Source organism: Echiichthys vipera (assembly GCF_963691815.1).
Source record: "Echiichthys vipera genome assembly, chromosome: 12".
Taxonomy (NCBI): Eukaryota; Metazoa; Chordata; class Actinopteri; order Perciformes; family Trachinidae; genus Echiichthys; species Echiichthys vipera.
In genome coordinates this window covers 22,413,054-22,440,001 of record NC_139837.1, presented here as the reverse complement: position 1 = coordinate 22,440,001, position 26,948 = coordinate 22,413,054, and the positions used below count along the sequence as shown (strand labels likewise).

Genomic DNA, 26,948 nt, shown 5'->3' with positions numbered 1-26,948 from the left:
GTTAAGCGTGCATAGACAGTTTTATAGAGAGAACAACAGCGTAATGGAGATGTGAGAGACATGACAGCATGGAGACCAACTGACCTGCTACTTTCTGGTTACAGATTGTCTCTGAGAATGTTTTCTCTGGTCTAGCCAAAGTAGCATTATGGACAAAAGAAAAGTTCAATCTGTTTAAAAATGATTAAGATAAATACCTTATTATATCAGAGGGAAAATTTAGGCAGCACAGCTTCCAAACCCTGCAAAACCAACCGCATTATCACTTAACAAAACTGTGTGCACACAGTGAAGCTGGCAGCAGCCACGCACTACTGACGAGTCTGTGTTGCAGGTTAAAAAAAACTACATATGCTGCATTTCAGTTCCCCCTGTATTTTGACATCAACTCATGTACAAGTAACATGAAAGAAAACACTCCACCTTAAAATTTCTGGTTATTGTCAAAAAGTGTGTGTTGGGGCGGCTGGTGGCTGAGTGGTTAGAGCAGACGCCCCATGTACAGAGGCTGAAGGTCCTTGAGGCAGCAGCCGCGAGTTTGAGTCCGACTTGCGGCTCTTTGCGGCATTTCTCCCCGTCTCTCTCTCACCACATTTCCTGTCTGTCCTATATAAAATAAAGGCTTGAAAAACTGACAAAAAAATAATAATAATAAAAAAGAAGAAGAAGTGTGTTAGTGACAGACAGGCTGTCACCGGTGCAGAGGACATTATATAGCATAGCTTCATTCAGAAATAGCTCAGTACGGTCATCAGGTCAAAAAATGTTACTTGTCCACATCAGCATGTTATCAGTATCTCAAAGCACACAGTCTTACAGAGCTGCCTCTCAAGCCTACAGTATTGTGTGCCTTCAGATTAATTACGACCCATTCTCTCAGCTCTGGTTGAAATTCAGTTACCACTGTGAAAAAGCTTAAAGGCTTTGGTTATTCTGTTTGCTGCAGCTGCTGCTGTTCACACTGAGCCCAGCTATGTTGGTTTCCTCACCACCTGGCTAACAAGGCCGCCCTGGCACATTGTCTCAGAGCCTCCCAGGACATTATTACCATCACTCTGTGACTTGTGACGGCATTATTTGTAACAGACGTAGGATTATGTACCAAACACCCAGCTCCAAACCTGTCACCTTTAATGTGGTTATATTAGATGTTCCTTCTCTCTAAGATCCTCGAGAAATTAGTCGCCAATCGGCTGTGTGACTTTTTACATAATAATGAGTTATTTGAGGATTTCCAGTCAGGATTTAGAATGAATCATAGCACTGAGACAGCACTGGTAAAAATTACTAACAACCTTCTAATAGCTTCAGACAAAGGACTTGTTTCTGTACTTGTTTTACTAGATCTTAGTGCTGCCTTCGACACTATTGACCATCACATCCTGCTACAGAGATTGGAGCATCTGATCTGCATTAAAGGAACAGCACTGAGCTGGTTTAAGTCATATTTATCAGATAGATCTCAGTTTGTACATGTTAATGTCAAATCGTCCATGCACACTAAAGTCAGTCACGGAGTCCCTCAGGGTTCTGTCCTTGGACTGATTCTATTTACCTTATATATGCTTTCCTTAGGAAATATTATCAGGAAGCACTCCATAAATTTTCATAGTTATGCTGATGATACACAATTATAGTTGTCGATCAAACCAGAAGAAATCGATCAGTTAGATAAACTTCAAATGTGCATTAAGCTGGATGACCTGCAATTTTCTGATGTTAAACTCAGACAAAACTGAAATTGGCCCCGAAGGCCTCCGAAACTCAATAGCTAAAGACATTATTACTCTGGATGATGTTGTGTTGTCCTCCAGCACCACAGTAAGGAATCTGGGTGTTATTTTTGATCAGGATATGTTCTTCGATTCTCACATAAAACTAACGACAAGGACTGCATATTTTCACCTGCGTAATATTGGGAAAATTAGGAACATTGTGTCTCAGAAAGATGCAGAAAAACTAGTCCATGCATTTGTTACTTCTAGGCTGGACTACTGCAACTCCTTATTATCAGGCTGCTCCAATAAGTCTGTTAAGAGTCTCCAGTTGGTCCAAAATGCTGCAGCTCGTGTACTAACTAAAACAAATAGAAGAGAACATATTTCTCCTGTTTTAGCTTCTTTGCACGGGCTACCTGTAAAATCTATAATATAATTTAAAATATTTCTCCTTACCTACAAAGCTCTTATTGGTCAGGCTCCGTCATATCTTAAAGAGCTCATAGTACCGTATTACCCGACTAGATCACTGCGCTCTGAGAATGCAGGGCTACTTGTCGTTCCTAGAGTATCCAAAAGTAGAATAAGAGGCAGAGCCTTCAACTACCAAGCTCCTCTCCTGTGGAACCAATTCCCAAGTGTTGTTCAGGAGGCAGACACTGTCCCCATATTTAAGAGTAAACTTAAAACTTTCCTCTTTGATAAAGCTTACAGCTAGGGCTTACGAGCCCTTAGCAATGTTGTTATTTTTAAGATGATTATGTCAAGACAGATGACCAAGCTCTATGGAGGACATAGAGGGGTCTGTCCGACATTCTTGCCTGTTGTAGGGTTTTCGTTGCCACCGTACTCTATGGAGGAATTTTTGGGTCTATGTAAATCATAAGTAAGTCACAGAGTGTGGTCTTTACCTACTCTGTAAAGTGTCCTGAGATAACTTTTGTTAGGATTGGCACTATAAATAAAATTGAATTGAACATTGAATTGAATTGAATTTATTATCTCAGAGTCTGAACACAGAGTAGGTGAAAGGAGACAATATTTGTACAGGATTAGTTTTCATTCAGGTTTTCTTAGTCAAAGAAAAAATCTGCTTAGCCCACCTGCATGGTGCTAATGTTATCATAACAGGATATTTATCTTCTGTAACAGACGTGCTGCTCATTTGGAAAGCATTGGCATAGAGTCAAATACTGTGCATGTCATTCCTGGAATTTAAGTCCATGTTGCGTGGAAAGATGTTTTAGCATATTACTGGTGTTTCCACCAGCAGGCATCCGATTCTGATTCCAATTTGTTATCGGTTCTCAACTAGAAACCAGTTCTTGTTGCTCATTCCTAATTGAAAGACATTCGATGATGACATTTTTTTTTTAGCTGTGATTGCTTTTATATCGCAATCTTAGGGTATAATATAATGATACATTGAATTGAGAGGCAATTTATACATACATTTACCAAATGATAATGTGTGCTTTTGGCTAGTCACAAGATTTAATTTATTTTGACAGTAGATCAACCAATCAAAGAAAAACAATATGACTCTGAAAACATTTTTGGGGGATACATTTTAAGATTGTGATTTTATACGCTTTTTTTTTGTTTTTATTTATTAATTTTAATAGCACTTTTGAATTAAATGTTTCAACAATTGAAATCAATGCTGCAGTCATCAACATTTCTATTTTAACAATGGATGAAATGACTTTGTGTTATGTGAAAGAGGTCAATGGTAGTAACCCACAGAGAATTATATTTTGACTATGCAGTTCCCCTTTGTTTGACAGAACTTTGCAGCTTCTTTCAGCTTATTGTTTTTGTTTTCTGGTCCGCAACTTTACTGTTTCAATTCCCTCCACCGCTCTCATCAGCTCCATTTTGCGCCACGGGGAACTTGTATTCTCAGAAAGAGCTCTGAAAAGCCACTGTATGCTACTTGCTCAGCACCAAACGGAGATTAGTGGTTAGCTGGTAAAACATTGAGCTGGTAAGATTTCTTCCTTAAGAGTCGAAGACCAAAAACATCTGAAAGGTGAATGAATATTGGACTTCGTTCATCAGCTGGACACAAATGAATGTTAGCTTTTGTCTGTGTCTGCGTTATGCTTAAAGAGCAACTGTTTGCTAAAGTCCAACACATCCACGAGGTGATATGTTAGTGTTGTGTTTACACCTTGTTTCTACTGGTTTAAGCAAAGGAGCCATTGAGACGTTCTTTTAAAGCACAACCACTTCCACATGCTCTCCCACAGAAAAGCACGAAGACAGCAATGGAGCTGGGTAGGACGTTCGCCACCCTCTTCTCTGACATCTCCTTCAGGCAGAAGCTGCTGGAGACGAAGACGCAGGAGGAGTTTAAGGAGGCGTTGGTGTTCCAGAGGCACCAGCTGACGGCAACCAACCAGCTGCCCACCGCTCTGGGGAAGGAGGAGACCGACCCCCGCAGTCACAAGCCCCTCAAGGTTAGCAGCAGCATGTGTGTGTGTGTGTGTGTGTGTGTGTGTGTGTGTGTGTGTGTGTGTGTGTGTGTGTGTGTGTGTGTGTGTGTGTGTGTGTGTGTGTGTGTGTGTGTGTGTGTGTGTGTGTCTGTGTGTGTGTGTGTGTGTGTGTCTGTGTGTCTGTGTGTTGGTGTGTGTGTGTGGGGCAGATCCAGTTGATGCCGTTATAAGTTATAGTGCCCCGAGATGAGGTTTGTGATTGGTTAACACTCTAATTATTCCTCTACATGTCAGGTATTTTCTGAATGTTTCTCATCCTCTCTTCCTCCCTCACCTTTCACTCACTTTTTGTCATCTCATTTCTTTACAGTCCTCTGTAGGGAAAGGAAACTATGCACATTAATTTACACATATCAACCTTCTTAAAAAAATCTGTTTCCATCTCCTTCTCCATTTCTAACCCCCCACCTCCTCGTCCTCCCCCTCCTCCTCCTTCTCCTGCTCGCTCGGCTGGTTTGACTCCTCTGTCTTTCCTCTCTCCCTAATCAATCAGAATCAACTCCTGCCAGGCCTCCTCAGTGGGCAAATGACCTTACATCTCTCACAGTCCTGTCAGAACTCACCACCCCTTAGCTACACATGCATATGCGCGCGCACACACATACACACACACACACACACCTCCAGAGGGGCTCTGCTCAATGCCACACACCAACATCTCCTCCTAATGTTGTTGTTGACAGGCCAGGGCTCCCAGACATTTCCCCTTTTGTTTTTTTGTTTTTATGGTGGAGGATTTTGTTAGGTGTTTATCCCAGGGCTTGAAAGGCTCAGTGCCACTCAGTGAAAAAGGGATATATGGGGAGAGACAGACGGGTAAAAAAGGGATGGTAGATGGGGGAGAGAGAGCAAGTGATATCAAGAAGAAATGATAAAATGAGAGAGAAAAGAACAGGAAAAGAGACCGTATTTCAAGCAAGAACACACCACTTTCCTGTACCTTTAAAAAAAACAAGGCCAAATCGTTGTGTTTTTATGTATTTTCCCTCCCGTTGCCTCTCTATCGACCGATCATAAAGAATGGCAAACAGGTGGACAGTAATTCCTCTCTAAGGCTTTTGTTTATCGAACCTGAGCCAAAAGCGAGTGATCAGACCCCGCGCACACAGGCGCGCTTGTAATAATAAATGATTCCATGATGTATAGGGATTTAATGGATGAACAATTCTTGTTGAACAAGCATGTGTGGCTTCATGAAACTAGCCAAGGGAGGGAGAAAAGAAGAGATGTTGATGCTGTTTGTTTTCAGGTTGCTTACGTTGAGTTAAATTGCTTTGTTCTGCCAAACAACGTCAAAACTTTTTTTAGGATGACAAATGAGGCAGGAATTTTACCAAGGGGCTTTACCTACTCACACACACACACACACACACCTCTTTGTCACCTCGTTCCATTTGATTGCGTAATGCTATGTTCAACAAGAAAACATTGGGTAATTGGATAATTTGCTTAATAAGCTCAGTCAGGACTGCTCATTTACTCCCTATCTTCTGTGACCTGAAAGCTCATCTTTTTAAGAAGCACTTCATGTCTCCTTGTGATTCAAGTGGCTCTTTCCCTATCGTCCTCCTCTTGACGTCTCTAAAAATACACTAAATCTTCTATCCCATGCTGCTGCTGTCATCTCTGTCATTCTTGATCATCTGGATCTTGATTAAATGTACGTGTAAATGTGGTCCCGCTGATTTGCTTACTTTGTTTTGGATTACGCAATTGAAGCTTTTCTAGGACTATCGTGTTAAATTTTAAGATTTTAGAATCAGCTTTCGTAAAAAAGCCCCCCTGTGGAATCACCCGTCTCTTAGCTGAATCTTTTAAATGGGTCATTTTCAGATTGCAGAATGCATGCATAACAACAGCAGACATTGCAATGTAAGAAACAGGCATGTCTGTGGTAATATCCTATGTACTGTATTTGTGAATTTGGGCACTTTTCATGATACAACAACTTCTTAGGTTGTTGTTACTGGCGGTCCCCAGGGACAGAGCTCTGTTCAGACCACCTGAACAAAAACACAGAAGATCGACCTGAGAAATACTTTCAAAATACTAGTATTTAAAAATACAAAAATACACAGAGCTACCATGAGCCTGTCCTAAAAACGCCACGCCACTGAAGATACGTCTTTGAGCAGGTAGTCCGTTACAATGGAAAAGCAAACTACTGCTGTTTTCGAGGTTGAGCCGAGCCAAACCAGAAAACGGAAACATGACATTACTGTCCTTGCCTGTAGCTATCAAACACTCACATGTCTTTATGTGCAACCTGCTCCTCCTGATACTGAGCTGTTTGTCTAACCTTTTCCCTTCTGTCCACAGTGTCAAGACTTCTTAAAAGCCGGCCGGGGGATTTATGAAGACCTGTGTCGTCGATTGCCTTTCTACCCCTCTGACTTCACAGATGGTAGGCTGGACCCTGACTTGTAGTGAAAGTGAATCATCTGCCTTAATATGCTACATTGAGGAGCCTCTGGCAGCTCCTCATTTGTCTGTCACCCTTTACATCAGTCACATCTGTGCTCCATCTGTGTCACATCTTGGGTTGTCCCCTGCTAAAATAATTCTTGCTTCCACATGTTCCCCCGTACTTCCAATATTATTGTGATTTCCCAAGTCATCAGCAAGGACATTGCCCTACATATTCCCATTGCAATCTCAGGTGTTTTTTTTTTTATTGACTCATCAGATCATTCCCTCAGCAAATGTGTGAAAACGTTTCTCGTCTGTCATCAAACAAATACACACATGCTGCTTGACATTTAGAATGTTGTTTTTTTACAAAAGAGAAAAATAGATACATCTGAATGTTTTTTAGTTTCCATTACTGCAAGAGAAATTGAGTAGAGATAATAATCAGCCGTTAAACGACAATAATAAATTTGACTGTTTAATACTCACTTAATAGCTTACGTTGTTAAAAACTGTACATTGAAAACATTTTGATATCATTTTGTTGCATGGTTAGTGAAAAAAGTCCCAAAAATATTTCATATATTTCTTCAATACAACTCGTAGGAGCAACGTGTGCCTTTCATTGGAGTAGCTTATTGGAAAGCTTATCCAATAAGCAATATTATATTTGTATGAAATGCAACTTGGTAGTGCTACAAATTATGAAAACAAATACACTTTGCCTGGCTGATAAGGTTATGTTTAAGAAGAGCTTCTCATGAAGGCAGTATTAACTCTACTTTGAGCTCATCACCTACTACTGAATTGAGTTTGCCACTAATATTTATATTCCTTTTATTAATTTAGCATTAGCTAAATGCATTTTTTTGGCTCTCATGAGCGACTGCTGGACAGCGCTTACATCGGAAAGCTATGTGACTCACACCACTATATCAACAACTGTAGGGCTGGCAGATTAAATTGGCATCCCACTAACAGAGTATTCCAGGCAGACACAGAGCTGACGACGTTGTAGCTAAACTAATTGATGATGGGAAGGTGGCCCTATGTGTCCACAACAATGCCCATCATGGCTGCTAGCTCTCCCAGACGGGTGAACTGAGACTCAGTTGCTTGCCTGCTTACGTTTAATGATAGGTTAATGAGGATTGGCTATCGGTCAGGATAAAAAAAACCTCAGAGTTGTTGTTTTAGAGTGTTTGGAACGGCTTAATTAAACCTGATAAATGGGCTCAGTTGACCTTGATTGTGCAAAACAACTGAGTAAATTACATTTAAGGAGGAGTTCTCTAGCTTCTCGGCTGCTCTCTTTCAGTCCGTTCCCCACTCATAATATCCAAACACATTCATGAGGCTGTTACAAACTTAAGATACTTGTGTCTTGTGAGTGTCATCAGATAAGGATCATCTTGTGAAGGTCACAGGACCAAAATCATTGTGATCACATTAGAGCCCAATTAAAGTGTTTTGAAATAAAATGAGCTATCCAGCATTTGGAAAAAAGGGATAACAAATCTTAAAAATGATGAAAGGCACAATACCGACTTGTATTAAAAAATAAAAAGCAGTATGTAGTGTAAACCTTTGTGGAATAGATTTGCTGTAAATACTGGATGTTCTTTATTGTGGAGGCTCTATATGATGAATTCTGTTAATGCTTTTGTCGTTTTTGGAATTAAAGTGTTGAGCCTCATCCCCTCCATTATGAGGTGAATATGACTCATGTGTTTGTCTCCCCTCAGGTATAGTTGGCAGTAATAAAACCCTGCTGAAGTACATGACCACAGCCATCTTCCTCTACATTGCCATCCTCCTCCCCGCCATCGCTTTCGGCTCCCTCAATGACGAGAGCACACGCGGCGAGATAGGTATACTGGTGTATTTTCTCCACAGACTCACATATGGGGGAAAAATTCTGTGTCAGTGTGAGAGACGTTTAAAGTTTAAAATGGGTATAAAATCAGAACCAGAATCAGAAATACTTTAATAATCCTAGGGGGAAATTAATTTTGTTTCAAACTCCAGCTAAACAAACAACATATTTTAGACTTAGACTTCTCTTAATTGAACACGTTGGGATGACACCCTCAAGGAAATTGAATTTTCAGCAGCTTACAAAAACATGAGGGAGGTATAAAAAATACAGTATAAGATAACCATTACCTCTTAGCTAAATAAATAAATAAAGTATAAAAAACAATAAACAGTAAATAATAAACTCTTAGTTAAATATATATGAAGTAGATGTAAGAATACAGATAAAATAAAATTCACGGAAAATGAAATCAGATAAGTTTAATGTAGAGGAAATATATAAGATAAAATATGTATGACTGTATATGACAGAAATGAGCATTAACATTTAATTATTGAACTTAAGTGGGGGAAACAGTTATTGCACAATTAAAAAAATTAAAGTGTTTTGCATCATCTTAAAGTGAAGTAGGGTTGTATGAGGTACTTATCCATAGTCAGTGTTTTACCTGCAGTAGATGGTGGTCGGCACACCCCAGGCAAGACGACAGGCAAGGAAACAAAGCAATGTGCTGCTGTGGACAGGGGCAGCAGCTAAATGTATTTTATCGACTTAAAAAGAAAGGCTCACCAAAAAATATCCCTGCTTCTGTCAAACAGCCCTGTTTAAGTTCACACATCAAAAACTGAAGCTGTTATCTGTTATCTTTCAACGCCACTTGACTCCTTTGACAAAAGCTGTAATTTTACTTCACAGAACGTGAGCGTTGTTGTTGTCTACGGCTGTCTCGATCAGATAGTTTGTCAGTTTTGTTTGTTACTGACCCTTCAAAACACTAAAGTCACACAAAAACACAAAAAACTAACCGATCAAGGCAGCAGTAGATCAGCAACTCCTGTGCTCGGTGAGGTAAAATTACTGTTTTTGTCAAAGGAGTCTGGTGGCTTTGAAGAGAGCGTAGATAACCCCATTAACTTAATCAGGGTTGTCTGACGGCAAGGGAAAGCTGTGAAAATATTCTAAATATAGCATACACTTAAACTGATATTGATTTTTTTAGATGGCTAAAATAAATAAATTGATTAGCTTCCATATTGGGACTCCTGCCTGCTTTTATAGGTAATAAACTGACTAATTAAAAAAATCCAAACCATCCCGGTTACACATCTAATTTACTTCAGCTTCTGCTTCTACTGAAGAAACATTCATTAGTACACATCAGTCCTCCTGAGTTTTATCTGTGTGTCCTCTCTGTCCAGATGTCCGGAAGACCATCATCGGCCAAAGCATCGGCGGGGTCATCTATTCCTTGTTCGCCGGCTCTCCTCTAGTCATCCCTCTAACCACAGCTCCCCTTGCCATCTTCATAAGCGGTAGGCATTCCCCACTTTCATTCAGCTCAGCTCAGCTAAAATACACTTATCTTTTCACAGTTTCTGGAGGGGTGGGTGGCGCACTAAGAAGATTACATCAAAAATCAAGAGAAGAAGGCAACCAACCGTTTAGAACTGCAGCTAGAAACTGTTATGTCCTCGTCTGCTCCTGCTTTTACCAGAAAACACCACCATGTGAAGTAATTTAGCTGTTCACACATATGCCCCCTAATGAGAGTTCTTGGTGCAGTCGAGCAAAAAGCACATATCTCCAAAATCTTTTTTCGGAATGAAGAAAATAACTTTTTATATCACTGATGTTATGTAATGGTTGGTTTCACGCACCTACGGTTAAAGAAACTCACTGATCACATATGATGAGTAAAAGAATCTTGAATCTTTAATATGAACACGTAAACTTTATATAGAGTTATCGCAGGTTTGGTTATTAGATTTTAACCCAACAGCAGAATTTGTTTGGTTAGGTTTTAGTTTAACAGCAGAATTTGGTTGGTTGAATTTAAACGATCTTGATGCCTAGAAGCTGCAGAAGCAGGCAGTGATGAGGAAAAGCAGCAAACCCGATGCCAAGATGTAGTTTTAATACCAAAGCTGTTTGTGGTGAGATGATCTTTGAAGTAAATGGGTTAGAAATGTTCTTCTCATGGGGATAATTATAGTACATTTCTAGCAGCCCATCTGAGCAGAACAATGGCTTGTTTGTAAAGTTGTAACTCATCTGTACACAAATCTGCTCAAGATTACAACTAAATCGTTTTGATTTCAACAAACCCATTACTATTCCTTTGTCCTTTTCATGTTTGAATGAAAAGCATGGATTTCCCTTTCTGTTTGTGTGTGTGTGTGTGTGTGTGTGTGTGTGTGTGTGTGTGTGTGTGTGTGTGTGTGTGTGTGTGTGTGTGTGTGTGTGTGTTCAGTTCTGAGGTTGTTAGAGCATGTTGCTAATACATACTAGTAATGTCTCATATGTTTTATGATCTGTGTTCATTTTTTCTATGTTTTTGTGTCTGTGTACAAATGCAGTGATCCGAGGAATCTGTGACGACTACAACCTGGACTTCCCAGCTTTCTACGCCTGCATCGGTTTGTGGAACTGCCTCTTCCTTATCCTGGGAGGGATCTTCAATGTGAGCCTGGTCATGAAGCTCTTCAAAAGGTACTTCTCATACACTTTTAAAGCTATGGTCTACATTCTGAAAATCAGTTGAGCCCCTGAGCCATTTTATCCAGAAGGTCAAAGGTCAATTTGAATGTGACATCATAATATTTCATAACTCAGGAACAGAAGGGGAGACATTTGGACTGGTGACACTAATCTTGAAACTGTGCTGGAGAGATCTAAATATAATTCATCGTTTATTCAGGGAAATTGGCTGAGCACAAGGCTCTTTTACAACAATGCCCTGATAAGAGGACAGAACATAACATCAGTAATTACATTGAGTAAAATCAAAGAAATCAGAGGTAAAACTAAAAAAGGAAACAGTACAAGTTATGAGAATTAAAACAAGAGAATTAAGCTACACCCATCTCATTTAAAACAAAAGCACTGAAATACATCCATATCATTTAGTAAGCTCTTAAATTAATTTACAGACACAAACATTTTTAATTTAAGAGCTTCTTGAATAACATTCCATCTGAAGGGGGCAAAAAAAGCTAAAAGACAGTTTTCCAAAATCAGATCTTACGTATGGAATATCCAGAGAAATTAAACTCTGTGACCGGGTACTGTGGCAGGCAGACTTGAAATTCAACAGAGAGATAAGGTAAGGAGGCAGCTTTCCAAGTAGGGCTTTGTAAATAATAAGAAGGCAGTGCCTATCCCTCCTCTCAGACAATGAAGGCCACCCCACTTTTATGTACATGGCACAGTGGTGAGTTTTAAAAGGATCTCAAGTGATAAAACGAATGGCACTATGATAGACAGTGTCAAGTGTTTTTTAAAACTGAAGGGGCAGCATGCATATAAACATTGTAGACATAGTCCAAAACGGACAGAATCGTTGGTTGAACTATCAGTTTTCTGTCTTCCAGTGTAAGACATGGCCTAATTCTATATAGTGCACCCAGTTTTATTTTGACCTTTTTTGCATGTTCCTCTACATGAGTTTTAAAAGACAGTCTGTCATCTAACCAAGTACCCAGGTATTTATAACTAGGAACACGCTCAATAGAAGTACCATTGAAGGACAAACTCTTATGGTCTGAAAAGATAGGCTTCCTTGATTTTGAAAAAATTATGAATTAGCTCTCGGACTCATTTAGGACGAGTTTGGGAAGGACTTCTACAGAGGTTGCATAGGCATACAGAATTGTGTCATCTGAATAAAAGTGATATTTACACTCATCTAATGGGGAACAGATATCATTGAAATACAGTGTAAATAATAGTGGGCCAAAATTGGAGCCTTGTGGTACACCATTGGTTATTTCCAGAGCAGCCGATGTTATACCTGCTACACTTAAGCATTGAGTTTTACAGTGAAGGTAGCTCTGGAACCATATTAGGGAAGTATTGTCAAACCCAGGGAGGCTAGTTTGTCCAGAAGAATATTGTGATTGACAGTGTCAAAGGCTTTTGATAGATCAATGAACAACGGCGCACAATAAAGGTTATTGTCAATAGCGGTTGCTATGTCACTCATCACAATAGTTGCAGCTGTAGTGGTGCTGTGACAAAAACAGCATTTGTGGTGAGAAAAGGGAACAGCTGTTAATTTACAACTGATTCTAACATCTTATCTAGACAGGGGAGCTTTGATACGGGTCTGTAATTGATCAAATCTTTTTGATTTCCTCCCTTATGTAATGGCACAACTAGGCCTGATTTCCATACCATTGGAATCTGACCTGAGAAAATGAATAAATTATGTGTGTGCCAGGGGGGCGCGCAATGACGAGGGCGGCAAGCTTCAATAGTTGAGGATCTAATTGAACAGCACCAATTGTGCTTTTCATGCACTTCAAACTGCACTACGCAGAGAAAACCTCCGGCCAAGATATCGGTTTGAAGGAAAAAGGATTTTTTGGCCTGCTGAAAGGATTTTCAACAGCAGAGGGACTGACATTCCCTAGCTGCGCCATAATGATCTTATCCTAGCATTAATCAAATAGATCACCACTTTTAATATAATGATTATTAAAAGCATTACAAATCTCCATTGGGTCATTTAAAACCAGTGAGTTAAGATCAATTAGTTTTGGGAGTGCAGGTGAGGAAAATGGAGAAACCCCTGTAATTGAGTACGGTATATTGTTTTCCAGAATTTAGATTAATTATTTCCGCAAGTAGCCAAATAGGTACATTTGTTGCGAAGTTGCCTAAAGGTTTGCCAGTTGGTTGTTGTACCAGAAAATCTTGCCAATTTCCATGCTTTATTCTTTTGGTGGAGGAGCAACATTTTTTAAAAGAGGCATGTACTGTATATCAGAAACAGAGTTAAAAAGAGACATAAAATAATCTAAAGCCTGTTCATTTACATGAAGGTCGTGCAAGAATGCTTACCCATCTAGATTTTTAAGAGACCTTTTACGAACAAAAAGGGGGCCAAAGATGTGTGAAGCATCCACGTTTCACCCAAAAATTGAAATTCCTTCAAAGTCTCCAAGTAATGTATTATGTACAGTAAGTCTGGACAAACATGGGTGCAGACTGCAACTAGACAGTTAGACAGAGGCAGACTACCACGAGGAGGTAATTCTACTTTTATATCCGTAGGTGTTCTTTCTTTTTTTTTCAGTGTCTCACTCAACAGCAGAGTCTGTTTTGAACAACAAGGTTTTTAAAGAAAACGTTGTGTGAGACAGCTTTCCTCCTACACGTCCAGTTTTAGATCTTTCCATCTGCTTCCCTTTTCAGTGTCTCTTTTGCCAAAACACAACATACATTAGGCTCTTTAATACTCTGCCCTCTCTCAACTAAACTCTATGAGGAAAGCAAATTTACCCAAATCTTTTCTTTAATGAATTCATGTTTTTGCTCTTAATTAACCATTTTGGTGTGTTTAAAATTATGTATTTATTTTTAATTTGTGTAACTTGATATTCATATGATGTTTTTTGTTTCAATGCTGCTCAGTTTCTTCAATCAGTTTGAATTGAATTTAGTTGTGTTTACGTTCACTACATGCTGTCAAATCATTTTTGGTTTTAAAAGCATTTCCTGAAAACACACACTTGCAAACTATAATTTGGCACATATTATTTTAATTTCAGTTTAATTTGAGTCACTCCTTTTTGTTTGGCACTTTTGTATTTTGTTTCATTACAGTGCAGATCTAATTCATTTGTGTCTTACACAATAAATACAATTATTTTTTAAAAGATAGCAAAAAGAATGTTTCTCTTTTCATGTGTGAATGGAATTGTAATTATTTTATGATTAATCTTACATTTTTATTATTATAACAGTTTTGTAACACCTTATTTTTATATGCACTACTGTAACATCCGTGACTGTCTGTTTCTGTGTTTTTCCAGGTCGACAGAGGAGGTCATTGCCCTGTTCATCTCCATTGCGTTTGTGGTGGATGCAGTGAAAGGCACAGTCAAAAGTAAGGTCCCAAACACATGGCAGATGTCTCACATTGCCTTTTTCCTGCTACGTTCCTGACATTTTGTCTGTGCAAATCAAGAGCTCTAACTAATCAGAACCAGTGCTAACGCTAGCATCATACCTTCTGTCAGATCCACCACCAGTCCTGTCTCCTTCCTGCGTGTCAGCTTCAAACTCAAGTCTGATTTTTTAACAGCCAATTACACCGAGACAGGGAAACCTCAAATAAATCGACATAAACACTTTTAAATTAGAATTTAAGCATGCCGCTCTCTAATTAGTATGTCTTTCCTCGACTGAAGAATCCTTTGTTGACTGACTGTCACAAGATCTCTTTAACTGATCTTTTAGTCCATTTAATTAAAAACTGTCAAATAGCTTCTTTCCACTATAATTGTCCTTCTGCAAATATATATTGTCATTCAGAAGAATCTCTTAAAATATTGTGGTTATTGAAGAACAAGTCGTATTTTTGAATTTAAATGTCTTGCCAGAGAGTTAATTCCCTGAAAAGACAACAAGATTCTCAGACAACTAAGACCCACACAGTTGATGAATTAGCTAATGTAATAAGTGCAGTCCTTCTTATCCAAGTCCATTCCCTAATGAGTGCGTAAGAAACTGAGCCTTCTCCATCATTCTGTGGTGGAACGACAGAAAGAGATACTATGCACTAAATTAATCGATCCAGATTTTGAACCCAGCCCGCAGCCATTTTACACCACCCCTGCCTATACTGCACCTTTGTATATCATAAATATTTTACATCATTTAATTTCTAAAAAATGAGTTGACGATAGCAGAATGTAATTTATTCTGAATGCGACCCTGTTTTGGAGATTGCAGGTGCAGTAGTTCAATTTTCAGAAACCATTTGTAAAAATACGCTCCGAGCTCATATGCCATTACCATAACATTAGCCTATGCCATTTTGTTGACACTTTGCATCCAAATATTTTGCAGTAACATGAATGCATACATTCTAAGGTGTGTATGCAGTTTTCTGTACAACTTTGCTTGCCACATAACTCTCTCGTGGTTTGATGAAAAGGCCTGCGGAGGGAGCAAGTCGGGTCACACACTCCAATGAAAGTGATGATGGAAATTATTTCTACTTGTGTGTCCCTCATAGATTAGGATGTGTGTGTCATTCTTTTTATTTAAAATAGTTGCATTTCTCCACACGATGCTTGCTGAAGAGACAGACAGACTACATTATGACCAGTGGGTACTGAATTTCTGTCTGAGTCAATACAGTACAGCTGGTGTTGCCAGCGCAGAGATAAATTCATACAGTTTGTGGTGTTTATTTTATTTATTGTACAAGGAATATTCCCACTGAGATTCTGAATCTCTTTTTACAGGGGAGTTCTGGCCGAGAAACAAGCAGCACATTTAAACAAACAGCAAATTACATCAAACAGTGAATTAGCAGTGTTAACAGGACAAGTGCATTCAGTGATCAAATAGCCCTTAATCCTGGATTAATAATCGTCCATGCTTATAAAATACTCTCACACCAAGATGAAGGTGCACAAACACTTTCACCAAAAACAGTACAGCTACATAATTCTTCCGTGTGACTAAAGGTTGCAGCTACTGATAGTTTTAGTAGAGAACATAAATAAGGAAGCAGTTTGTTTATTTTGTCCTTTATAGGGATGAGAATTGATAACATTTTATTGGCACTAATGCCGGTATCGTTTCTGATGATCGGTTCAATTTTTATTGATTCCTGATCAATTTCAATCTGTGTGGAAAAAAATAATTCTTTAGCATCAACACAACTGTTATATCATCAAACAGCTGTCTTTTTTGATTTCGGTTTTTAGATTTTTCAAAGACTAACTGCTAAGCTTACCTGTGTGACGCTAATCTTATAACCCCACACTCCGGGGCATTTCTTCCTCTTTGTGAAGACTCCTTTTGTTGCAAGTTTCCAGCAGGGTAGATGCGTGAGCTTGACGTCATTGTTTTGCAATGTGCAACTGTCAGTAAAGAACTTTCTGGCTTTGATAAAAGGAACTAATAAGCTCAGAGGCATATGATTCTGGTTCCTATTCCCATTCCTACTTATAAATAAAAATGCATCAGTGTTTCATTCTACGGTTGTATAAGGAAGACAAACCAGCTTTCTCAAAGTTACAAACTGAAATGATGTGTGCTGAAACCAGAATCAGAGAAACAGCGTAATGCAGCATGGTACACATGCATTTGGATGAATAGAATAAAATAGAATAGAAATACTTAATTGATCCCAAGCTGGTTGCAGTTATATAAGATATTACCTTAATCATTTGCTGATAAAAGTGCGGCTTGAATACATTTTTTATTTGCACCAAAAGAAAAACAGCATTTGTTTCTATGATAGAAAAACTGAAGAAACCTATTTGTAAGTCGAGACTCGTTCAGTCACTTTAGTTTTTAAAGTAACAGTCTGATATTCTTCAGTAGCTGACATCTTTGACCTTGAGAAGCACATCATTTTGGTTTTGTCAGCTTAATGATTTTTTTCATTTGACGTTTGATCCAGCCGCTGCCCATCATTCTGATTAAGTTGATTTTGATCATGTTTGATATTTACTGTGCATGAGCAGATTGTCCAAAAACAGTGTAATGAATGTTTTTTATGAGCCAGTTGATCAGGTTTCAGTGAAGAGCCACAGCTCAGCTGAGGTTTATCTCATTTTTATGACGTTCTCTCTCCTCCAGCTCTCTCTGCAGAGTTTCTCTGCTGATTGCAACAGAAACAACATAAACTGTTTGAAGTCACTTTTTATGTTTATTGCTGAAACTTATGAGCATATCTCCACTAAACACAAGAGTTGTTGAGAAGCTCAGTTTTACAGATCTGTCGATTAAATCAACTAATTAATTAGTCGACAAAACCATATGAGTGTTAGCTGACTAAGAGTTTCTTTAATCGGTACAGCCTACAGTCACATAGACTATTTCATTGGGGAATTTCAGGCATGTCATTTGGGAAGTATTTGGTATCAAACCATGTACAGGGAGTAGTTGAGTAGTACTTGTAGCTTAGACATTTCACACAAAACTATGAATGTCAATCTGCAGGTAGCGCTAGAGGAAAAGTGTATCACCAAACTCATTAGGATTCATCCTCTTGCACCCGGACTTTAGTACAAAAGTTCAAGGCAATTGTTTGTCTAAAATGTATTGACATATATCAGTCTAGAGCAAAGTGGTCAACTGGCTGAGGTCGCAACCTGCTAGCCTGGCTAAATATCTGTGTATGTAGGTGTTGTCGTGTGGGGTTTCTCAGTTGAACTTAACACTGCGGATGTGACTTCAGTCTTTCACAGGTACTACCACGCCCCGACTCTGGCTAACAGCAGCATAGAGACTTTTCCTCAGGGTGGAGACCTGATCGGGGGAAACAGGAGCGAGATGGCAGCTAGCTTTGTACTCAACGCCCTCCCTGAATCTGTCATCCAGTGCACTCGAGAGAGGCCCGTCCTCTGCCTCCTGCTGATGCTCGGGACATTATGGATGGGCTACACCCTCTACCAGTTCAAAAGGAGGTACGTGCAGCAGTGCAGCACTCTTGCGATAAATCACTGGAGAAGTTTAAATCTTGTTTGGATGGGACAAATACCGCTGAGTTGAGCCTCGACTCTAAAGTGTCTGGAGTGACGGGCTGACAGGAACTTTCCAGACGGGCTTTTAGAAAGCTCCAGTTTCTGTTGAAGCTTCTGTTCCAGCCTGTGATTTAATAAGCATTAATATTCTACTTCTGATTGCCCCCAGTAATCAAATCAACCTCAAAGATGGATTCAATTTTGTAAGCAAAAGGCTGACCAAGGTACTTAAGCAGTGTCAGGGTTGCAGCCATTGTCCTTGTCTTGTCCACAGTAATTGTATTCCTGTATTAAATGCCTCTCCTCGCTCACGCCCTCTTCTTCCCGTCTCTGTCTCTCTCTCTTTCTCTCTCTCTCTCTCTCTCTCTCTCTCTTTCTCTCTCTCTCTTACTCTCTTTCTCTCTCTCTCTCTCTCTCTCTCTTTCAGCCCGTTCCTGCACGCCAAAGTGAGGGAGGTGCTGTCGGACTGCGCCCTGCCGATCTCAGTTCTCATATTCTCCTTCATCGGCTCCTATCTTTTCAGTGACATTGAGCGTTAGTATCATTTGTTGCTTCTACACATGCTAGAGAGTGCGTTGAAGTTTTTTAGGCTAAATAAAACTAAAGAGTCTAATCATAACGACCTGCAACAAGCATATATTCAAAAAACGGTAGCTGAAAGTACACTTTTTCAAAATAATTTACTTTTTACTTAAAAATTGTCATCGTCGGGATCAAATCATCAGATATTTTAGATTTGTAGATTGAATGCATTATAAAAATATGAACATCTTAGATAAAGATAGTTACTGTATCAGTGACCTTTGTAATGATTCTATCCATGACCTTGATGTCCCAGAGTTGCAAAGATGGGGAGATGATAGATAAGTATTTTTCCCACAATGAATTTCAACATTTGAACATTTGAATGATATCCTCAGTATTTCTCAACATAGACATTTTGCATCAGTAAGGATACTGTAGATACATGTTATTGATACCAGATTTAATAATCTCAACTCTTTGGTATCGTGGATTCTTCTAAATACTATAATACCCGTGTGCCTCAGCCGCTGTTGCTATGGTGAAAAAGCCAGTCAGAGGCTCAAATCAGAGCTCTTGCATCTCAAATTTCTTTTTTAGCTGCAGAATCTTTTATATTAGGTTTCTTAAACAAGTCTCATCTTTAGCTTCTGCTCACTGATGGGTGTAGTTAACTTCCCTCTTTACTTTTTTATGTGCAAAGGCTCGTACCTTTGAGTGTTTATCATAGAACCAGATATTTTCTAACACAATAGCTCATATTTTGTATTATCTGTCAAAACACTGAAAATGCTGCAGTTGTCCCTCACTAACATCGTGTATGCAGAAAATATACAGGACTTTATTATCAGGAACACTGAACGCTCAAAATACCTCCTCCCACATGGTAACTCACACCACATGCACAGACATATGTTTTCTCAAAGCTTTTTAATGAATGATGAAGTGATTAGCAGTTGCGTTTCTGTGCTGGTAACTAGTGCAAACTGCATGTATATTAACAGTAATTTAATCTTACATACGGTGGGTTTATTGTAAGAGATAGATCTGTTATTATTGTCTTTAGATAGTATTGCAAGTCACCTTGCTGTAAAAAACAAACAAAAACAAATGTTTTAACTTTGAAACTAAGCACAGCACTTGTTTGTTTCAAAACGTTGCGTTAAATATGAAAAATAAGGGAAAGTCATTTTAAGAAGCTGTGTTTCTGTGACAGTGCAATACTGTTTGGGGAGTATGTTTACTAGATTTGGACTCAAACCTGCTAAAGGGCTCAAACTTATAGCTTGTTTACTTCCAAGACAGACTGTCTAACTGCGGGGCCTCCCCTATTTGGTGTCTTTATTGTCTTTTTATGTTCCTTAATCAAGGCACAGGCCAAAACCCATTGGAGATTTTCAGTTTTTATTCCCCATTGTTTAGAATCATTTCGAGTCTCCATTCATTGTTGCCAAGGCAGCAGCTGTTCTCCACGGGTCGACACCGAAACACAGAGGCGAGCGCCAAATCCTCAAGTGAATTTAAATTTAAGTGCCAGGCCAATTTTCTGTTCTTTTACATCCAGAGACAATAAGTCATGTGATAATAGGCCCATTATTGTATTGTCATTTCTTCCTAAATTTAACCAACTGCACTCAATTCAGCAGCATTTGAGTGGATGCAGCCCTAAATGAGATATCCAGCTACTCCCAGAAAACCCTTTCTTGTGTGAAAATGTGAGTCATCACAATGGTTTTAGAGACAGTTATGTTTGTCAAGATGGAATCTGATGAGTTTGTGAAGTAGGTATAGACATTTCAGGCTGAAATTCTTCACAAAATTGTATTGCTGTACCCATTTTAAGTCACTACTGTTCATAATTGAGCTATTATAGAGACATAATCAAGCAGGTCATGCCCTCAAATACAGTTGTCTAACAAAGTAAGAAGACATTCATTCAAGTACAATCTCTCTGATGAACTAAACTGACTTGTAATTGGGATTATTATCATTATCTATTAATGTGTGGATCATTTTCTCTATTAATCAGTGTAGTTTTTTGCGCCCCGGAATATTGTTTGTTCTGTCCATCCAACACTTCAAAATCCAAAGACTTTGTAAAGAGGCTTAAGGTCCTCAAGGTAACGGCCACAGGTTCGACTCCAACCTGCAGCCCTTTTCTGCATGTACCCCCCTCTCTCTCTCACCCCATTTCCTGTGTGTCCTAAATAATAAAGGCTTGAAAAACTGCCAAAAAATAATCTTTAAAATAAAAGATAAAATTTTTTTTAAATGTACCATCTAGTGAGACGAAAACAGCAAATCCTCAAAGGTAAAAGGTCAGAATCTGGTTGAAAAATGACTAAAATTATTAATAAATCATCAAACGATGAGTACGAAATACGATATTTTCAGATATCACAAAGTCTTTGTATTCGATTCAGTTCAGTTGCCTGCGATCAATTTGAGATGACATCATCATCTGCCCATACAACACAGTGTTTTCATAAAATAATTAATATTAAGTGAGAATTTCAAAATAAAGTTGCATCTTAAAGATGATGATATGTGTCGATAGTTTCACTTTGCATCGATGATATTGAATTGTTGATCCATATGATCCAGATCGATGTATCCATTTGTCTTCTGTCGACAAACTGTATTGTTTTCTCTTCTTCTTTGAACAGTTCCAGTCTTTAAAGTTCACGACCGCCCCGTCTTCAACGTGGCCCCATTTGAGCGTCTGTCAGCCATGAATGTTGTCAGTGCCATGGGCCTGGGTTTCCTCCTCGCTCTCCTCATCTTCATCGACCAGAACATTGTTGTCTCGCTGACCAACGCACCAGAGAACAGGTAAGGACAAAGATGACTTCATGTACAGAAGGAAACTTGACTTTTTTTAATCTTATATGTGTCTTTATACCCATACTGTTAAAGGGTATGATATTAGTGAGGGGGTATACTAATTCTTGTGCGTTAACAGGCTGAAACTCTTTTCTATGACTCTTCAAAAAAGCCACCAAGGACCTTTGGGATCTGCTGAAACTGAATTTTTGCCGGTCTATTAGGGAGGGAAGATTAACTGAGCCACAAACTTGACATCTGAGTCAAACTGTCACAGTCGGGGAGCTCTGAAGACGCCTCAGAGCCATAACACGACGTTGAGCTTTTACCCCTGTTCTGCTAAATTTGCATTGGACAGACGACTTAAAGCCAGCAGCCATCAACCAGCCCTACAGTGGAAATTTCAACCCTTATCATCTACATTTGTCTGGAAGAAATTAATTGGATATAAATGTCTGTTCCAAACTAGGAAGAATTCACTGGAAGGCAAAACAACGGCTGCTACAGCATCAAAAAAGTGTGATTTCTAAGGATCTTTTCAACACAATTTGCATATTGTTTTATAAATTGTACTATTGTGATCGAATATACTCTTCACAACAAATCTAAATAATATAGAACAATATTCAAAGACTTTATTAGCTGTAGGTTTGTAAACCGTATTTAACCCTCACCACATTCCTCATGTGTCACTAACAATAGAACAGAAGCTGGAAAAGAAAGTTGTGTCTATTTCTGTTCCTGCTTTTCTCTTTTCGTTCTTTCATCTTGTGCATCCTTTTATTTGCTTGACATCCTTCTGTTGTTGTCTGTAAATAAGAACCATTTGGACTTTTTCCCCCACCGGCACAGATCTTTTTGTGCAATTCTTCATTATTTTTTTTGTCATAATTTATCTATTCAAAATATCTGTCATTATCATGCAAATAAACATGCACTTAGCAATCTTTTAATCTAATTCCTCACACATTTTGGCTGAAGGAAAATAGGTGAGCTAACCAGTAAATTAGACTTACCCAGAGGGATTTACAGTGGGCTGGTTTCAATGTCATGCTCAAGGGCACATCAGAAGGACACGCGGCTGGTGATCAGTAAGTCGACTGAACAATTGTCGACTCAGTGATTCTCTCCCAGGGGTCTGTTGCACCCTGCAATATTTAAATTTGTCAATCAAGTAGTTCACAGAAGACGTTCTAATCTAAAAAATATGTAATTATTTAAAATATTCTCATCCACATTTTATTTATCTTATGTATTTAACACTTCTCTTGGTGTGTGTGTGTGTGTGTGTGTGTGTGTGCGTGTGTGCGTGTGTGAGTGCGTGTGTGCGTGTGTGAGTGAGTGCGTGTGTGTGTGCGTGTGTGCGTGAGTGAGTGCGTGTGTGCGTGTGTGAGTGAGTGCGTGTGTGTGTGCGTGTGTGAGTGAGTGAGTGAGTGAGTGAGTGAGTGAGTGCGTGTGTGCGTGTGTGTGTGCGTGCGTGCGTGTGTGAGTGTGTGCGTGTGTGTGTGTGTGAGTGTGTCCCTTTCTCTTGTTTTGCCTTGATATATTGTTTAAGTACAGTGTTACTGCAGCTTATTGAATTGATTCACAAACATGATTCACACATTCACAAACATATACATACATACATACATATACACGACACTCAAACATACATACACCTCGTTGTTATACCTTTGATACCAATCCTCCTCTATAACTTACTTCAATTGAATGTTTGGGCTCCACACCTTCATAGTTTTATAAACACAAATTTGTTTCAATAAACCCCCTGTCAAAGAACATTTTATTTGTATGTTACCTGGTGGTCAATTATATCTTGCCTCATACATTTATTTGTGCTGTGTTATATCCCACCAAAGAAAAAAAGAAAAGGTGGTGTGTACATTAGATACACACAACTAGGACATAAAAGTGTAAAAAGTCAGTCAAGTGTGTCCCTGGTAGATGTATCTTGTAAGGTGAAAAAGCTTTGAGAAGCTCTGCCGTAGACTCCAGAGGTGGAGGACAGGGCAGCTGCACAGCAGTGATCCCTCACTAACGTGCAGAAAAGGTTCTGTGGCACCATAAAGGTCACACTCATCCTTTCATGTAAAGTCACTGTAATATCAGGCCCGTCTTGTGCTGTCATCGTCGTTGACATATTGATTCATGTTTTTGCATGTATGAAAACATGAGTCATCGTTTTCTTGCGCGTTGAGTGAGAAGAATTGATGAAACCTGCGAGCGAGTTTATTCAGAGTGTGTTGAAGGGCGCCTCTAACCTGAGGAGGAGGAGGATGCCCTTTGTGTTTGTGTGACTGAGCCTGTGGGTGGATATCTGTCTCGTGCTCACTTCAAGATATTACTGTATGCTAATTTTCTTTTGAACGTTTATGAACTTTAGCCTGTTGTTGTTGTGCTGCTCCTCAGGTTGCTGAAGGGCACAGCGTATCACTGGGACCTGATGCTCTCTGGGCTCATTAACATACTGATGTCGGTGCTGGGGTTGCCCTGGATGCACGCCGCCTTTCCCCACTCCACCCTTCATGTGCGTCAGCTGGCTTTCGTGGAGCAGCGTGTGGAGGGAGGCCACCTCTATGAGACGTGAGTTACCCGTCCTCCCATCGCCGGTGCTAATCAGACGCTCAATTAAAGGTCGTCTTCAGAGCATGTAGTGACTGGTAATTTTGTGTCGCAGGCTACTGTATCCTGCTCCTCCCTGATTGCTTGATTACTATGTAACTAACCGTTTTCTCTCCGGGTGGAAGAGGTGAGGGAGTTTTGAAGAGATGAGAGGATAAAGTTCATCATTACAGCCACACAGATCTGTGCAACGTTATAGTTAGCATATATTCAGGATTTCTCAAGTGTGATAGAGGGGGCATAGGGATGATCTTCTTTAAGAGCAGATCTAATTAGATGCTAATTAACTAGATGCAAGGATATGCAATTTGGGGTTCTCGAAAGTATGTATATATCTGGAAATTGATATTCCAAATATCCATATCTGATTATCTGTGAACATTTGTGAAATGCTTATTTGAAGCAGTAGTTTCTAACCTTTTTAATGTGTCAACATTTAAGAAGAAAGAAGCTGACTTATATGGCGCCTTTCAAGAGCAGAGCCTCATAAAGTGTTACACTATAAAAAAAATAACATATGTGGCAGGATATAATAAAATAAAAAGATATAAATAATATGTAAAAAAGATCTATTAAAAATACCCACTTAAAAAGGGGGGGAAACAACATAAATAGAACCAAATTAAAATTTTGCAAAAACTAGAGACCATCTTGCGATAGGATCATGGTGGCTCCTTACCTTCTTCCCACCCCCCTACTAACACCACCTTTGCTCGGACACAGCCACATGGTTCTCACACGTCCTGCAAAACAGCTGACCAGTGTCCAGCCACAGAAAACATGTGGAAAATGAGAGAAAAAGTAAAAATCCTATATATATATATTTCATATATAATGTATAGCCATATGTGAACACAGCCTTCATTTTGATCTTAACTACTCACTTGTAAAGTTTCATTACTCTGTTTTGCGTGGTTCGGACGCTATCATGGTGACTAGATCTGCCTACAGACATATAAACACCGAGCAAAATGGCCTCTGTGCTAGTTTCCTGCTACAGTAGGTGTCTCCAGGACTACATCTAACCGGGATGACACACACACACAGAGACTCACACACACAGATTCACAAGTGCCACAATCACTGCTGGTACCAAGTGTAACAGGTCGATATTGAGCTGTTTTTTAGAGGTGTCCACAGCGTCTACAGGTCCAAGTGTCCTTCAGTTTTCAGCCTGGAAAAAGAAGCAATGCCTTAAAACATGTTGCATATGTTCTTGAGTTGTTCAACCAAAGACACATTGAAAATGAAAAGCATGATTAGAGGAAGAATAATCACAGAAACTCTTTTTCTTTTCTTGCAAATGTATTCCGTGACCCCTTTGTGGGTCTTGACCCCCAGGTTGGGAACCACTTGTCTAATGAAGTCTTTTTGCTTTCACGAGCTTCGCCCTTCTCTGGACAGGATACATGTGGATGGATGGGTGTTTCAATTACACTTTGTGCAGTACATTAAACAAGACAAAACCTTATTCTGCATTTTATCATCAAAACGAGTGAGAGGAAGGAGCCACAACACACACACACACACACACACACACACACACACACACACACACACACACACCCATCAAAATGTTCTGTATATAAGCATTAAAAACCAAGAATGTAAATGAAAATAAAAACATTATTCATTTTTAATGAATATTTTACATATAAATATGTGTGTCAGTGGTTGTGTTGTGTTGTGTTGTGTTGTGTTGTGTTTAGGACCCCACTCAGATTTGATGTATATGGAATTATACAGTAGAATTGTAACCGTGCATTGTGTTGTGTTATATTGGCAGCTTCTTACTAATACACAGCCCTACTGCTATGTCTATTTATTGAGGTCAGGCAAAAAACAAGGTTGGTTGATTATATCCTAAATAGTTTATGAAAAATCTGAATATAAAATGATTTGTTCATCTCAATCCAAGATTTTTAAAAAAAATGTATATTTCCCCCAAACTCTAAAAAATGTGGGTATATTTCAAATGGAAAATGTGCAAGAACACTGATAAGAAAATCTTGGAAAAAACTGTTGCATTGTATTAAACAATTGTGTGCTTTCCAGTTTCCATTCATTTGTGTGTTATTGTGTGTGTTTGCACGCTGTGTGTGTGTGTGTGTGTGTGTGTGTGTGTGTGTGTGTGTGTGTGTGTGTGTGTGTGTGTGTGTGTGTGTGTGTGTGTATCTCCTCAGTATCGTCCAGGTGAAAGAGACGCGGCTGACGTCTCTGACTGCCAACATCTTCATCGGCGTGTCAGTGCTGCTACTGCCTCTCCCGTTGCAATGGATCCCCAAACCCGTCCTGTACGGCCTCTTCCTCTACATCGCCCTCACCTCCATCGACGGAAACCAGATGTGCGACCGCATGGCTCTCCTCCTCAAGGAGCAGGTGAGAAAGTGTGTGTGGTGTGGTGTAAGAGGGTGAGGGAATAAATGTGCGCGTGTATGTATGACCATATGTCGATTGCAGGACCCTGCAGATCAAACGGTTGACTGGGTGCCCAGTGCTGGAGGACCCGACCTGAGTCAAATAATATTTGCAAATATAATTTTTGGTGTTTGTTTTAATCTACTCAGAATGCCAGGTGGGTTTAGTGAATCAAGACGCATCAGTTCGTGATCTAACGTTATTATTTTAATGTTGGGTGTCAGCAACATTAACATCTTGTTCCACTGCTGAACCTCTTAACACGGTCAGTCAGATAAAAACAGAAAATCAAATATTTGCAAAACACTTTCTCCGAAAAGGTCACATCCTTTCCTGTGTGTCCGATATAACCTTCCTACTGGACGCGAGACGTGCCATTTTTCACTTAACTGTACACTTCACACAC

The 26,948-nt window shown here is 39.3% G+C and overlaps 1 protein-coding gene across 2 annotated transcripts in view; it reads left to right on the top strand.

Annotated features, from left to right (window-relative positions):
* Positions 1–26,948, top strand: part of slc4a11 (solute carrier family 4 member 11) — a 92,837-nt gene that overhangs the window by 60,080 nt on the left and 5,809 nt on the right. For both annotated transcript variants that reach the window (XM_083924725.1, XM_083924726.1), the window contains 11 exons: positions 3,971–4,180; positions 6,536–6,620; positions 8,371–8,496; positions 9,863–9,976; positions 11,021–11,153; positions 14,480–14,553; positions 17,869–18,097; positions 18,582–18,688; positions 21,343–21,508; positions 23,912–24,085; positions 26,308–26,503. In XM_083924725.1, the coding sequence (XP_083780851.1) occupies positions 3,971–4,180; positions 6,536–6,620; positions 8,371–8,496; positions 9,863–9,976; positions 11,021–11,153; positions 14,480–14,553; positions 17,869–18,097; positions 18,582–18,688; positions 21,343–21,508; positions 23,912–24,085; positions 26,308–26,503 (1,614 nt within the window). The remainder of the gene's footprint in view (positions 1–3,970; positions 4,181–6,535; positions 6,621–8,370; positions 8,497–9,862; positions 9,977–11,020; positions 11,154–14,479; positions 14,554–17,868; positions 18,098–18,581; positions 18,689–21,342; positions 21,509–23,911; positions 24,086–26,307; positions 26,504–26,948) is intronic.